Raw genomic sequence first — 16,268 nt, 5'->3', positions numbered from 1 at the left:
CGTGTTATACTTTCCTCTACCCTCTTCCATCGGGAAAAAGATCCAAAAGTTTGAAAACATGAACCAACAGATACAAGAACAGCTTCTTCCCTGCTGTTATCAGACTTATGAACAGACCTCTCATACATTAGAGTTAATCTGTCTATGCACCTTCTCTGTAACTGAAACACTTTACTCTATATTCTGTTCTATTACCCATGTATTTATGCAAAGTATGATTTGCCTGGATAGCATGCAAAATAATACCGTCACTTGGCACATGTGACAATAATAAATAAAATCAAAAATTTTGAAGTGGACGGAGTAAGGAATCTAGTAAAAGGCTTTACGAGGAGACAGACAAGCTGGTAGAATGGTAAACACATCAGATAAGATTCAAGACAGAAAATTTTGAGCTAATGCATTCTAAAGGGAAGAATGACAAGAGAGACATTACATGTGCTATGGCATAATTTTAACAAGGTTGCAAAATACAGATACCGTGGCAGTTGGTTAGTACACAAACATTTGTAGGTATCAAGGCAGGTTAGCAAAGTAGTTAATAAAGCATATTGGAGACAGCATGTTAAAAATATAGCATGGAATATGAAAACCAGGAACTTAAGAATAAAACACTTTTGGTCCCACTCTTGTATTTCATCCAATTCTGGGCACCACATTTTAAGGAAGCTAAAAAGGCTTTGGACAGAGCATAGAAGAGCTGCACCAAAATGGTTGGGCAGAGATCTAAATGCAGAATACAATGATCTCCTGCCAAAGTTTGGGATAAGCCCAGAGATATTCTGGACTTTTCACTACTTTCAAAGAAAGAAAAACTATCGACCTTTCTAAACTTCAATACTGGTTGCAATATTAAAAGCATGTTTAAAAAGTGTGAACTTCTGCTAGACTTATACCAACCTTCATCCTGGACAAGTTGCTGGTCTGCAAGCTGTTGGCCAAGACCAGTTTGCTGAGATCCCACAACTTGTTCTTGGCTCAGACCTAGCAAGGTTTGTTGATCATTGCTTACTGTCGAAGATGGCTGCAGTTCCTCAGGTTGAAGGTGAGCCTGCGTTTGGCCATTAGTTGAGTCAGATTGCTGTTCCATAGGTTCAACTAAGCCATCATCATCTAATGATGCCTGCTGTTGCTGCTGCTGCTGTATCTGCTGTGCAAGTTCATACCTACGTAGAGAAGAAATTTCAGCAAATTTGCCAGGATATAGAACGTTGGTCTCAAGTAGAAAAAGCAAAAAGCCCTTTTACAGTAGCCTAATGATTAAGTTACTGGACTATTCCATATTAGATCACCAGATGTTACAGGCTGAAACCAAAAACTGGTCAGAGATGAGAATTTGCCAATCCTGTCAAGTTTAGTTTACAAAAGACTCCGGACATGCACAGTATGTATAAGTCCTGCAGGGTAATTGTGAATGAGAAATAAATGCTGCTCACATTTCAAGAACAAATTAAATTAAGTTTTCATTGTTTTTACCTTCATCAGAAAAGTTTTAGCTGTACCAAGTTAGGTGCATGTATGTCCCTAGTCTTCAAGAATTAAAAGCAACTACTTAGGTTTCCCTCAAGCTGCACTAAAAAAATTACTTGTCTAGCATTGGTTGTCTAGCATTTCAGGACATCTTGCAGCTGCAAAATGCATACAGAAATGCAAGTTCTTTCTTTCATTGTAATTTCAACAAAAGCTATCCACTTTCCATCATCTGAATCGTTGTTAGTTAAAAAAAAAATGGCTCTGGATCACTTGTTCAGCTCCAACTAATCAAATGAAAGCATGCAGTCCATGCTGTTTATAACACCGTAAGTAAAATGGGCTGGCTCCAACTCAACTCATGGATGTGTTTGAGTACATACACAAAACTGCTCCATCAACTGTTCATCTGACTCAAAAGATTATAAGATTTGGGAACATAAAATATGACATGCTGCTTCAAATTCAGGTCAAAGTTTAAGGTTTTTTTAAAAATTACTCATTTCATGGGATGTGGGCATCGCTGGCTGGGCCAGCATTTATTGCCAGTCCCTATTTGCCCTCAAGGAGGAGGTGAGGTCTCTTTGAACTGCTGCAGTCCATCTGAATTAGGTAGATACTTGGACAGAATGAAGATAAATGTACTTTGCATTTTATAGCTGACCTGGGAAATGTTCTATGCTGAAACCACATATCAACCTCTTTTCATTCAAATAATTCATCTGTGTCCAAAAACAAAAAGCACAACAGGACTCCACACAACATCGCCTTAGAATCATCACTTTTTCTCCAATAGGCAGCAGAGGTTTCCCTGTACTGTTCTACTGTTATTAAATCACCTCATGGCACAAAGTCCACAGGAGGTCTACATTTACAGAAAGATTGAAGTGGTTGTAACTAAGTGAAATTCAAAATGACGTCAAAAGACTCTTACCTATGTGTCTTCATATGTTTTTTACAATTCATAGAAGTCTTGAAAGTCTTCTGACAATAGGGGCACATGAATGGACGGACCTCACTATGTGTTGACATATGCCTCTTCAAACTGCCATTAGTAGTGAAAGTGCCATCACAAATCAAACATTTGTAAGCCTTGAGGCCAGAATGCGTCCGGATGTGAGACTTAAGGACACCTGATGAAACAAAGGCTCTCCCACACTGTGAACATTTGAAAGGTTTTTCACCAGTATGTGATCTGAAACAAGAACGAACAAGTTGGCCATCACCACCAACCAAGTGGAATATTCTCGCACAGATTTTACTTTCCCTCCCTCATTTCAGCTATAGTGATAATGCATACTGGTATAATCATACAAATAAATTCAACCGGAAATTCAGGAGAAACTTCATTTCCCATGCAGCAGTTAAAGATTTGGAATTCATGTTCATCTCAATTACTTCAGTGCTAAAGATAGATACATTTAACGCCAAAATAGAGGAATAGAGGGATTAGAAGTTGTAAAGAGCATTGAGAGAAGGTTCAGATGAAGCTCAAATACAAGCATGGATCAGTTGGACAGAATAGCTGTTTCAAAGTTCTAAATTTCAACAGGTATGTAAAGGTGAAATGCACTCAAATTGAACATTTGCTAAATGTTTCAGGTGAATAATCCTTTACCTTGAATTTTAAGTGTTCTCCTTGTTGCTCAGAAACAATGAGAGAGACTGTTGGTCAAATTTTTATACTTTGGGCAAAACAGAAACCAGATTGCAAATTACACTAGTCTTCAGCTTTTATTTCGACCTGTTTCTGATCAAGCTTACTTGCACAGCATGAAGTTAAAGTCTGCTATGCACTGAAATATCAGGCAGCCTTTCAGGATTGTTTTTGCATAAAACATATTCCATAATGTATTTAAGAAAGCACCATAATAAGTGTCAACTCTGCCAGATGTGAGAAACCCAATTTTAAGTAACTGGAAATGACTCTTAAAAGCCATTACATTATTTAGACTGGTGCACAGTAGTTAATTAACAAATTAGAAAATAATGTTTGAAAGTTTTTATTTTAAATAAAATTGTGCTATTGTGCTCTTACGTCAAAAAAACAGCTTTCTTTTGTAACCTTATTTGATGGCCCACAGATAAGCAGCTTGTCTATTCTAAATTAAAAATAGAAAATGCTGGTAACACTGTGCAGATTAGACTGCACCTACACAGGTGTTGCTGGACTTTGATCATTTCTAGCGATTTTTATTGGCTTTTAGAAACAGAGAAAATAAAAACAGGAGTAGGCAATTTAGTGTTTTGAACCATCTCCACCATTCATGGCTGATCATCCAACCAGAACTCTGTTCCCGCTTTCTCCCCATACTATTGGATGCTTTTAGACCAAAGAATTATATCTACATTTTTCTTAGAAGTATTCATGTTTTAATCTCAACAGCTTACTGTTGCCAGAGTGTTCCACAGATACACCACACTCTAGGTGAGGAAATTCCTTATCTCAGTCCTAAAAGGCCTACATCCCAGAAGGCCGGACTGTGACTTCTGGATCTAGATTCCCTGGTCATCGGGAACATATTTCCTTCATTTACCCTTTCTAACTCTTAAAATTTCATAGGCTTCTAAGAAATTCCCCCCTTGTTCTTCTAAACTCCAGTGAATACAGTCCTAACTGATCCAGTCTCTCCTCATGTCAATCCCAGGAATCAGTCTGGTAAACCTTCTTTGAAATCCTTCATCAGTTCAGGACAGCAAAATTGTACACAATATTTCAGGTGTGATCTTACCAAGACCCTGTACAGCCTCACATAAAACATTCCGGCTACTGTTCTTGAATCCTCTTGCTATGAAGGCCAACGTATCATTTGCTTTCTTCAGCTGCTGCACCTACATGCTTACTGTCAGCCACTAGCGAATGAGTGCATCAGGTCCCATTATGCCCAAACTGTCATCATTCAGATAATAATCTGCCTGTCTGTTTTGGCATCACAGCTCCCCCTCCAATTCATCTATATTTCATCTGCAAATTTTAAGATATAACATGTAGTTTCCTCATCTTAATCATTAATATATATTGTGAATAGGTCGGTTCCAAGCACTAATCCCTGCATATTCCACTAGTCACTGTCTGCCATTCAGACAAAGATCTATTTACTCTGACTCTTTGCTTCCAGCCAGTTCTGTATCCTTTTCTTTTTAATTCACTCATGGGATATGGTATTACTCGCTAGCCAAATTCCCTAGTTGCTGTTGATTGACCCATAATACCATTAAGGAGGCAAATCCAATAACTTGACCTAGTGACAATAAATGTATGGCAATACACTTTCAAAACAGCATGGTAAGTAGTTTAGAGGGGACTTTGCAGGTGGTGGTGTTCCCATGAATCTGCTGCCCTTGTCCTCCAATATGGAAGTAGTTGTGGATTTGGAAGGTGCTGTCTAAGGATCTTTGGTGAATTTCTGCAGTGCACCTTGTAGGTAGCATACTGCTGCTACTGAGCATTGGTGGCGAACTGAGTGGATGCATGCAGATGTGATGCCAATCATGTGGACTGCTTTGTCCTGGATGGATAACATCTTGAACGTTATTGGAATTGCGACCATCCAGGCAAGTGGGAGTTTTCCCTTCACACTCCTGACCTGTGCCTTGTAGATATCAGATGATTTTGGGGAGATATTTGCCACAGTATTTCTAGCTTCTAACCTGGTATCCTAGCCACTGCATTTATGTGGTGAGTCCAGTTGAATTTCTGGTCAATGGCAACACCCAGGATGTGGATAATGAGGGATTCAGTGATAGTAACACTACTGAATGTCAAGGGGCAGTGGTTGGACTGTCTCTTATTGGAGATGGTCATTGCCTGGCATCTGTATGGCACAAATGTTACTTGCCACTTGTCAGCCCAAGCCTGGCTACTGTCCAGATCTTGTTGTATTTGAATATGGACTACTTCAGTATCGAGGAGTCATGAATGATGGCGAACATTATTCATCATGATTGCACATCCCCACTTCTAACTTTACGGTGGACCAAAGGTCATTGATGAAGCAGTTGAAGATGATTGTGCCTAGGACACCACCCTGAGGAACAACTATTGAGATGTCATAGAGCAGAGATGACTGATCTTCAACAAGCATAACCATCTTCCTATGTGCCAGGTGTGACTCCAACCATCAGAGAATGTGCACAGTGATTCCAGTTTTGCTAGGGCTCCTTGATGCTACACTGGCTTGAACGTGCCTTGATGTCAAGTGCCACTATTCTCATCTCATCTCTGGAATTCAGATCTATCGTCCATGATTTAACCAAGTCCAAAATGAGGTCAGGAGATGAGTAGTCTGGCAGAATCCAAACTGGGCATCACTGAGCAGGTTATTGCTGAGCAGATGCCACTTGATTGCACTGTTATGAGACCTTTGATCACTTTCCTGATGAGGCAGTCATTGGTCAGGTTTAATCTGTCCTGCTTTTTGTGCACAGGATATACCTGGGCAATTTTCCACATTGACGAATGGATACCAGTATTGAAACTGCACTGGAAGAGCTTGGCTAGGGGAGTGTCAAGTTTTGTAGCACACATCTTCAGTACTATTGACAGAATGTTATTAGGGCCCACAGACTTTGCAGTATCCAGTGCCTCCAATGATTTCTTGATATCACATGGAGTGAATTGAATGGCTCAAGACTGGTATCTGTAGCACTGGTGGCCACTGGTGTAGTCAGAGATGGAATATCCACTTGGCACTTCTGGCATGCTGTGAATGCTTCAGCCTAATAGATTTTTCTGCTCTTCCATGATTGAAGATGGGGATATTTGTGGAGCCTCCTCCAGCGAGTTGTTTAACTGTCCACCACCATTCACAACTGAAGAGACTGAACAACTTAGATCTAATTGTTTATTGTGGCATTCTTAGTTCTATCACCTGCTGCTTATACTGTGGCAGGAAAGTAGTCCTGTTTGGTAGCTGTACCAGGCTGACTCTCAATTGAACCAGGGTTGATTCCCTGGTCTGATTCCCTGGCTTGCTGGTAATGGTTGAGTGAGAGATGTGCTGGCCATGAGGTTACAGGTAGTACTCGAGTACATTTCTGCTGCTGCTATTGCTGGCCACCGCGCATCATGGATGCCCAGTCTTGAGTTACGAGATCTGTTCTAAATCTGTTCATTTAGCATGGTGATAGTGCCACAAAACATGATTAAGTATTCTCAATGCGAAGGGAGGACTTCATCTCCACAAAACTGTGCAAAGGTCACTGTTACCAGTCACTCTCCAGCTGAAAGACTGGTAAGGATGAGATCAAGTATGTTTTTCCTTCTTGTTGGTACCTGCACCACTTGTCACAAGCCCAGTGCAGAGGCTATTTTCTTTAAGACCCAACCAGCTTGATCAGTGTGCTGTTGCCAAGTTACTCTTTGTGATGGACACTGAAATCCCCCACCCAGAGTATATTTGGCACCTTTGCCATCTCAGTGATTCCTTCAAGTGTTTTTCAACATGCAGGAACACTGATTCCTCAGCCAAGGTAGGATGGTATGTGGCAATCAGTGGGAGGTTTACTTGCCCATGTTTAACCTGAAACAATGAGGCTTCATGGAGTCTAAACTCAAATGTTGAGGACTCCCAGGGTAATTCTCTCCCGACTATATACTACAGTGTCGCAACCTCTGCTGAATCTGTCCTGCTGGTGCGACAAGATACATCCAGGGATGGTGATGGTGGTGCCTGGGATATTGTTATAGTCATTGAATCATACTTGACAAACAATATCAGACTGTTGCTTGTCTGCTCTCCTTTTTGCCTTCCCCAACATTACAAATAGAACTTGAGGGTCTTGGTGTTTCTAAGCTCAACCCACACAGATTCTACTTCACCAGAAGCCCCAGATTTTGGTAAGGTTGACTTTGCTTTTCAGTAATGACCTCCGATCTCACGTGCTATAGTTTTGCAAGCTGATCTCTTATGTAGGAGCTTATTGAAAGCTTTTGAACATCCATTAACTCTCCCTTATCAACTCTGCAAGCTACATCCTCAAAAAAATCCAGCATGCTGGTCATGCGCAACAACCCCTCCGTAAATCCATGCTAATAGAACATAGAAGAATACAGCGCAGTACAGGCCCTTCGGCCCTCGATGTTGCGCCGATCCAAGCCCACCTAACCTACACTAACCCACTATCCTCCATATGCCTATGCAATGCCCGCTTAAATGCCCATAATGAGGGAGAGTCCACCACTGCTACTGGCAGGGCATTCCATGAACTCACGACTCGCTGAGTAAAGAACCTACCCCTAACATCTGTCCTATACCTACCCCCCCTTAATTTAAAGCTATGCCCCCTTGTAATAGCTGAGGCCCCCTTGTAATAGCTGAAAATACTGTCCGATCTTGTCACAACCTTTCAATGGTTCTGCTATTACATGATTTGTAATGGTCTTTGGCATTCTTCCCGACCACTGATGGAAAGCTAACTGATCTATAATCTGCCCCCCTCTCTGTCCCCTTTCCTAAATAGAGGGGTAACATTAGATACCCTCCAATCCAGAGTCTACAGAATTTGGGAAGGTGACCACTAGCGCATCTACTATTTCTAAAGTCATTCTTTAAGTACTATGGGTTCGAGGATTTCAGGCCTTGGGGATTTATCTGCTTTTAATCCTGTTAGTTTACCCAACACAATTTTCCTACTAATAAATTCTTTCAATTCCTCCTACCCATTAGATCTGTGCTCCCCCATATTTTTCATATGTCATTTGCATCTTCCTTTGCAAAGACGTAACTAAACTATGTATTTCATGGTCCGCCATTTCTTTATCCCCCATTATAAATTCTCCCATTTCTGACTATAGTGGACCTATATTCATTTTTACTCATCTTTCTTCTCTTCACATGCTGATAGAAGTTTTCATTTTTGGTCTGTATGTTCCCTACAAGCTTACTCTCATACTCTATTTTCCCGCTCTTAATCAACCAGTCTCTTTGTTTTCTAAATAATAATTCTGTCTAAATTCCCTTGTAAACCATTGTCTGACCATGTTTCCTGTTTTATTTTTTATGATAGACTGGAATATGTTTTGCAGTTTGTCCATGCGCTCTTTAAATGCCCATCTACCATTATCCCTTTAAATAACAATCTCCAATTTATCATAACTAGGTTAGGACTTATACTATTGTGAACTCATTTACTTAAAATCATTATCTTAGTCTTGTGAACAACTGCATCATTCTCCAACTTAATGATCCTATTTTGATCACTGTTCCCTCAAGGCCATTGCACAATTATTCCTTCCACATTATATAATACCCAGTCAAGAACTGCCTTTTCTGTAGTTAGTTCCTCTACATATTGACTCATCAACTATCCCATATCCACTCTCAATTCTTTCTCTATGAGTATTACTACTGATTTGATTGGATCAATCTGTATGCAGATTAAAGTTGGCCATAATTACAGCCAGTTATTTTATTCATTACTTACATCTCTAATTTCCTTTTTAATGTTTTGCCCAATGTTAGGAATAGAGTTTGAGGGTCTAATACAACCCAAAATATTCCTTTCTGCCCCTTAGTGTCTCTGAGCTCAACCCACACAGATTCTATTTCACCAGAGCTAATACTCTTCCTCACAACTGCATGAATTTCCTTTTTAATCAGTAGTGTTATTCCACCTCCTTTATCTTTCAGTCTGTCCTTGCTAAAAACTGAAAGCCCCTGAATTTTTATTTCTTATTCCGAGTCACTCTGCAGCCATGTCTCTGTAATACCCACTATCATAAACCCACTTACATCTATTCATAAACAAATTCATTAATCTTATCACAAGTGCTTTGTGCATTAAGGTACAAGGCCTCAAGACTAGTATTTTTTGCATACTTAGTTCCTTTCACTGTGGTCCTGCTCACTGCTAGCCCTTAAACTTACCTGCCTGTCACTTTTCTATCTTTTGTTTTAGTCTTTATTTCGCTGTCATCGGTCTCTGTGCGTAGGTTTTCATCCCTTTTCCATTTTAGTTTCAATGCTCTCTGACTACACTCACAAATACATTCTCTACATCATCAGTTCTGGTCCGAGTGCAACACATCCACCTACCCAAGAATCGGTCTTGCGTCCCAGAAATCTGAAACCTTCACTCTTACACCATCTCTACAGTCATGTATTGATCAGATCTGTACTGTTATTTCAATTCTGACTAGCATGTAGCACTAGTCACAATCCCAAGATTACTACCTTTGAGGTCCCAATTAACATGCTTCCAAATTCCCTATATTTGGCTTTTTGGACCTCATTTCTTTTCTTACCTATGCCACTGGGACAATGTCTATCACGACCACTGGCTGCTCATCCTCCCACCTCAGAATATCCTGCAGCATCCAGAAGTCATGGAGTCTCATTTGCTGCACAGAACTGTTCATCTATTCCCCTTACTTTTGAATGCCAAATGCCCCTACTACATTATAACTAATTATTATTCCCACTGTTTTTCCTCTTCTGTGCGCCACAGCAAACTGTGTTGCAATGAACTGGCTGTTGCAATGAAATGACCTCACAGAAAAACTCCATTTTTCTGTGAGGTCATTTCCCCCTTATAGTATCCAAACAGTACATCTGTGTTGCAGGGGAATGGCCACAGAGAATTTTTGCATTCTCTACCTTGTCCTGTTACTCTATGTGGCGGTCACCTATTCATTTCTTGCTTGTGGAGTCTTAGCCTTTGTAGTAATCAACTTTCTGTGCTATCCACTTTCAGCCTCATGGATACTCCAACAGCCCCAGGCCTGAGGTCTGAAATTCAGGCTTCCAGGAACTGCAGCTTCAAAATTTCCAGATTTGGCTTTGAGATTCCAGCATCCACAGTACTTTGCTTTTGTAACTGACACTCCTAATAAGATTTTGTTTTTGCTTTGCTGGCACTTCACTCTTCTTGAGCTTTATTCCAATGTTATATTCATTTAGTGACATAATACTAATGATAATAATAAGAAAGAAATGTTCCAAGGCACTTCACAGGAGTGTTAAACAAAATTTGACACAATGCCACAAAAGGAGATATTAGGTCAGGTTGACAATTAACCTGGTCAAAAAGACAAGTTTTAGAGATGGTTTTAAGGAGAAAAGAGTAGTAGAGAGGATAAGAGATTTAGAGAGTGGAGTTCAGAGTTTTAGGCACAAGCAGCTGAAGGCACGGCCAACATCAGTACAGTAACCAAAATTAGGGATGCTCAACAGACCAGATTGGAGGATTGCTGATGCAAAACTTACAGCAGTAGTAATAACCATTAAACCCAAGGAGTCCAGACCATACAAGCAAATAACGTTATTCATATTTAACAATTCTGTCCCCACATTCCTGTGCCTTCATCCATCAACCCCATTAAATCTTGAATGTTGGCACAGATCCTGCCTCAATTGTTATGCATGGATTGAATCACACAGCACGTCAAGTCTCACTCTGTTTGAAGTCTCTCTCCCCGTGGACTATAACTTTTTAATTTTAAACATTTTTCTTAAAACAGTTCTCCTCCCTCACTCCTATGCTAAACTCCCTTTACAATATAGCTATTTGTGGTATTTACATTTTGTGTAGAATTACACAGAATTTATAACAGGAACAGATCATTTGGCAAAACCAATCCATGCCAGTGTTTAATATTCAGTGCCTCATCCTAACAGCATAGCCTTCTATTTCTTCCTCCCTCATTTAGCTTCCTCTGAAATGCATCTAGAATATTTGTTTCAACCACATCATGCAGTAATGAAATCCACATTCTCATCACTCTGAATAAAAATAATCCTCCTGAATTCTTTGTTGGATTTATTACGCCCACTAATTTTGGATGTATATTGGCCTTCAGTGCAAGCGGATTGGAGTTCAAATGTAGGGACGTTGTGCAGGGTCATACACAGCCTTGGTAAGACCATCCCACACTTGGAGTATTGCGGACAGTTTTTATCTCGAGGATAGGAAATTCTACAGAAAGATTTACTCAACACAGAAGGAGTGAAGCAGCAGTTCATAGGTCTGCACTGGGATGATAAAACTGTCCCATGGGGATAGCTTGCTTTGACTGGCCCTGTAGTCACTAGAGATTAGAAGGATGAGGGAAGAGCTGATTAAAACATATACAATTCTAAAAGGGCTATGAAAAATGTGCAGGGTGTTCTTTTTATGGATGAAGAGTCTAGAACCAGGGGACATAGTCCTAAATGGCCTGCCCTTTATCCTGAGACAGAGTTCAACAGATATTTCTTTACTCAAAGGATAGTGAACCTGTGGAATTCTCTACCACAGAAGATTGCAGAGACCAAATCATGAATATATTCAAGAAAAGAGATACATAAATTTCTAGATTTTAGAGGCATCAAGGGTCGAGCATGAAAGCAGGAATATGGCATTGAGATCAAGGATTAGCCATAATCAGATTGAATGGTGGGGCAAGCCTGAAAGGCCTAGTTTCTATGTAAGCGGAAACCACTCTCCATACTGATCCAATTGAATCTTGTGTTAATTTTGAATATCTCAACCAGGTCACATTCAAGGCTTCTTTTTTCAAGAAATAAAACTTTCCTGTTTCAACTTCCTTGAAAAGTGCAACCACTCAGTTTTAATACTGAACTTGCAAATTGATCTTATACCTCTTCCAGTGTCTTCACATTCATTGTTTTCATATTGCAGAGGCTAGAAATGAGCACAATGCACAACTAGAGTGAAAGTGAATTTGTACTGCAAATTTTAAAGGAGTGTACTTTAAAAGAAAGTTATTAACTCAAAAAAGCCACAAGGTAGATGCCCAGGTAATTAGTAAAAGCAAAAGAAACCAAAACAAGTTCTGAAGAGGAGAGCTAAATAAGTTATCAATGTCACAGAAATTAAGAAGACAAAAGGCAACCGTTTGGCTCATCGTGTCCCTTTGAAAGAGTTGAATTTGTCTCATGCCCCTGTGCTTTCCCTGCTTCCATGTATCAATACGAGACTCTCTAAATTCACTTCTGGATTCTCCACATCAGATAGCATTCTTTAACGCTCATTTTCAACGGGTCAGATCAGGAACTAGCATAAATGAAAACACAGAAAATTAGATATGCAACATTTGTTTTTGTCTGCTTTTGCCTGCAAACACCAAAAAAACTGGCACACACTGTGGCGTTGAGGCAAACAAAAAGGGGTGGATGGAGACTTGGCCATGCTAACAAATAATGGCTGGCCACTCTGGAGGATGGCAGTTCAAGCCTATGGAACAGTAATCCAGCAATAGTCTGAATGTCATGTATGGAAAGACATTGGAAGGTAAAAAGAACAAGGCAAATTATAAAGAGACAGGAAAGGAATTGTTGAAGGCTCAAGCAGCATTAAAAGAGGCCACATCAAGATCCACACAAGTATTTGGAAGACTGAATATAGTAAAGCAGCTATATTTTGATTGTGACAGATGTGCATTAAGTTTCCCAAATATCTTTTTTTTTGTGAAATTATCACCTGTTCTATGAAATGGTTCTGGACATATGTATCACTTTTTTTACTTGAAATTTGAAAAGCAAAACTTTGGAGCAATTTTGTAATTAACATGCAACTATAATATAAAATATCAAAATATACAACTTATCCACTTTTCAACAAATTTCATTAAACTGAATACCTATAAGGACAAAAGCAGGTTCAACAGGGCTTCCAAATGGAATTAGATATAAACTTGAAAGTAAGTAATTTGTAGGACAATGGGAATAGAGCAAGGGAACAAGACTAGGTGGATAATTCTTTTAAAGACTAAACACAGACACGATGGACCAAACAGCCTCCTCCTGCACTTCCTGATTCTATAACAGTATCAACTAGAGAAACTGCATGCAATCTTGCCAAGATACCACTTCCCAGCTCCCAAACAATTTAAACAAGCTATCATATCATTCGTACCTGATATGTTGTTTAAGATGGCTAGACTTTTTAAAACCCTTGTTGCAATATGCACATTTGTATGGCCTATCCCCTCCTAGTCCATCAGACATGATGCCATTGGCCAGGTAATGACTGTATAACTGGCTATTCCGTGGTGTTTGCTGAATGAGACCTACATTGAAAAAGAAGTCAAGCTTTTAAATGAACTTTATTTTTGTCTAAAAAAAGTCACAGTTTTAACCTGGGTTAAAAAACGAAAGCGATCAACAGAAATGAAAATGAATCAGGTATTGCCTCCAGTAGTCGCTTACCACAAAGTTGCTTGCAACAATTTTATTGTTTAAACTTGTAAAACAGTTACACAACGTTACACAATATAACTGATGTTAAATAATGGGATTAACTTATCAACGTGCCTTGGTTAGGCTGAACATCCAGAAACCCTCAAAACAGATGATTATTACAGACAAACTGCCAACTAATTGCACAATTCTGATTTTTTTTGTGTGTTGCTGCAAATAAGGGTCTGTAATAGATTTAGTTCCAAGGTAAAAGAGAAAGTGAAAGTGAGCTGCAGGAAAATTCGTAGTACCAAAGAGACCCTATTTAAAATAAACTTACCAGAAACAATCTTAAATTGCAAAACTAGACATCTAACGTATAATTTATAGTTATAATGAATAAAATGTGACTATTTAATAAATCTTGGAAACATGCTCATATTGTGAGTTTCCCGATTCTATAATCAGCTACGTAGCTGTATTTTTGAAGTTGTGTTTTGTGCTGTTAACCACCATGCATAGCTTTACCAAAACTAAAACTAAAATCAAAAACTTCAGAGATACACACATCAATTGAACCTGAAGATTGTAAAGGTGCATGAATAACTTTGAGAATCAGCACTGGAACAAGGAAAGCATGAGAAATCCTCAGCAAAACAAAAAAAAAATATCCTTTCTTCAATTCTAAGAGGGGATTCAGATTTGAAAAGTTAACCTACACCTTCTCCTTCCCTCTCTCCCCAGAGACAGATAGACTGGCTGTGCATGTACAGCAAGTGGTGCTTATAGTTTCGATTTTCAATCTTGTTATTTTTCACATTATACCTGCTAATATTAATTTCAGTTGCAGAGAAGACAGCTCAGCTTACTCCATTTAACTAAGGACTGAAGAAAAAGAACACAATTTGCAGCTCTTTTATATAATGTAATTTGCTCCAACAAAGAGAATTGCTCAGCGAATGAAATAATCTTTCATGTTACCTGGACAACACATTAAGCCTTGGTATAAAGTCCACCAGGGCAATTCTGCATTTCAACCCAGTGAATCTTTCAGCTGAGCAGAATGGCACAGCAGATATGTGCTGGGCCTATAACTTAGACGGTGATGGATCAGAATCATCCACTGTTTAAATACCTCAGTTTAAAAAGTTGGTCAGTTAGTGTTCAGAGTTTTATTCCAACTTTATTTCAAACTCTAAAATACCCATTATTTATTCTCTATGTAAAGTATACATGCAGTTCTCACCAAACGGTCCCATAATGAACATATAACCATCACTTGTTTCCTAGCTCCAACTGGTCTAAAGGTATCTCTGACCTTACTGGTTGAAAGTGAGGACTGCAGATACTGGTTGATAACACTTCAGACAGATCTGATCCCATTGGACACAAAAGTAAATCGGAAGAAATCATGATTTTTTTTTCCAGAAGGAATAATCCCCAGGATGCTCGTAGAAAGGGGAATTGTAATGCAACATTATTGCATGTCAAGTAGGTCTAGTTCGGTTTCTTCCAGTTGGAGATGGACACAGCCTGCACTTGCTTGACACAAATATTACACTGAATCACACACCGGAACAAATAACTGAATGCTCAGGCATGGTAGTAAGTTTTAAGGAGTATCTTAAGAGAACAGTGAAGGGCATTCTGCGATCACATTACGTATTCAGCTTGTACAATCTCAAATCAAACACATTATTGCTTCAAATGCTTTTCTTAAATATAAATGTGCAAGAAAGGCAAAAGGCACTTCAAGTAACATACCAATATCCAAGGCTTGGCCTTTATAAACCATTTAACTGAAGAGTGATTATATAGTAACGTATTTTTTAAACCTACGTGAAAACTTTATATCTGTGGTTTCTCCAGAGGATGCAATTGAAAGTTGAACTGAGATCTCAAAATGTCAACCTCTTGTTTTAAATCAAGGAATAAAAATCATTTGCCCCATGCTGCAATGGATACTGGAGTATCTACGACGTACACCCACAAATAGCTGAAGCTTCAATTGATCCTCATCAAAAACTACAGGACGTGGCTTAACACCCATGTAGTTTCACTGGGCAAAACATTTAAAATGAATTGTAAAGGATTATTAAATTTTCTATTTATATTTATGGTTTCTATTCACTTCAAGATACCGGTACTCTCTGACCCGCATTCATTCCAGTTCATTAATGCCTCAACTTTAAACAAAAAACTAATAATACTTATATAGCACCTTTAACATGATAAACATCTGAAGGCACTTCAGAGGCTATAAAACAGAACCTTACACCAAACCATGTGAGCAGACAGCTGTTCCTGGCTCAGGTCTCATAACTACCTGAAAAAAAAAAATTCTCCTCCCTTTCAAATCCCTCAGTCCTCTCCGTCCTCGTAAACACCCACAGCCCCATAATTTTCAGCGATCTCTATGCTCATGGCCTCTTGTATATTCCTGATTTTTTATTCACTATCAAGATTCGTTTTTCAGCAGACTTGACTACACTGGAATTCCCTCCTTAAACTCATTCACCCTTCTCTTAAGATGCTCCTTGGATTCCACAGCTTTTCAGTTATTGGTCACAAAATCTCTATGCAATTCAGTGTAACATTTGTGTCAAACAAGTGCAAGCAGCGCCGATCTCAAACAAGAGAAAACCTAATCAAATCATGAAATAACATTACCATCACCAA

General features: G+C 39.1%; 1 protein-coding gene across 3 annotated transcripts in view; it reads right to left on the bottom strand.

The window, feature by feature from the left end:
- Positions 1-16,268, bottom strand: part of znf236 (zinc finger protein 236) — a 159,325-nt gene that overhangs the window by 78,314 nt on the left and 64,743 nt on the right. For all 3 annotated transcript variants that reach the window (XM_043688634.2, XM_087986227.1, XM_087986228.1), the window contains 3 exons: positions 13,327-13,480; positions 2,405-2,665; positions 901-1,166 (listed from right to left, as the gene is read on the bottom strand). In XM_043688634.2, the coding sequence (XP_043544569.2) occupies positions 901-1,166; positions 2,405-2,665; positions 13,327-13,480 (681 nt within the window). The remainder of the gene's footprint in view (positions 1-900; positions 1,167-2,404; positions 2,666-13,326; positions 13,481-16,268) is intronic.

This window comes from Chiloscyllium plagiosum, unplaced genomic scaffold, assembly GCF_037043375.1.
Source record: "Chiloscyllium plagiosum isolate Xiang-an unplaced genomic scaffold, Cpla_swu_hap1 HiC_scaffold_4, whole genome shotgun sequence".
Lineage (NCBI taxonomy): Eukaryota > Metazoa > Chordata > Chondrichthyes > Orectolobiformes > Hemiscylliidae > Chiloscyllium > Chiloscyllium plagiosum.
This window is presented reverse-complemented; position numbering and strand designations above follow the sequence as displayed.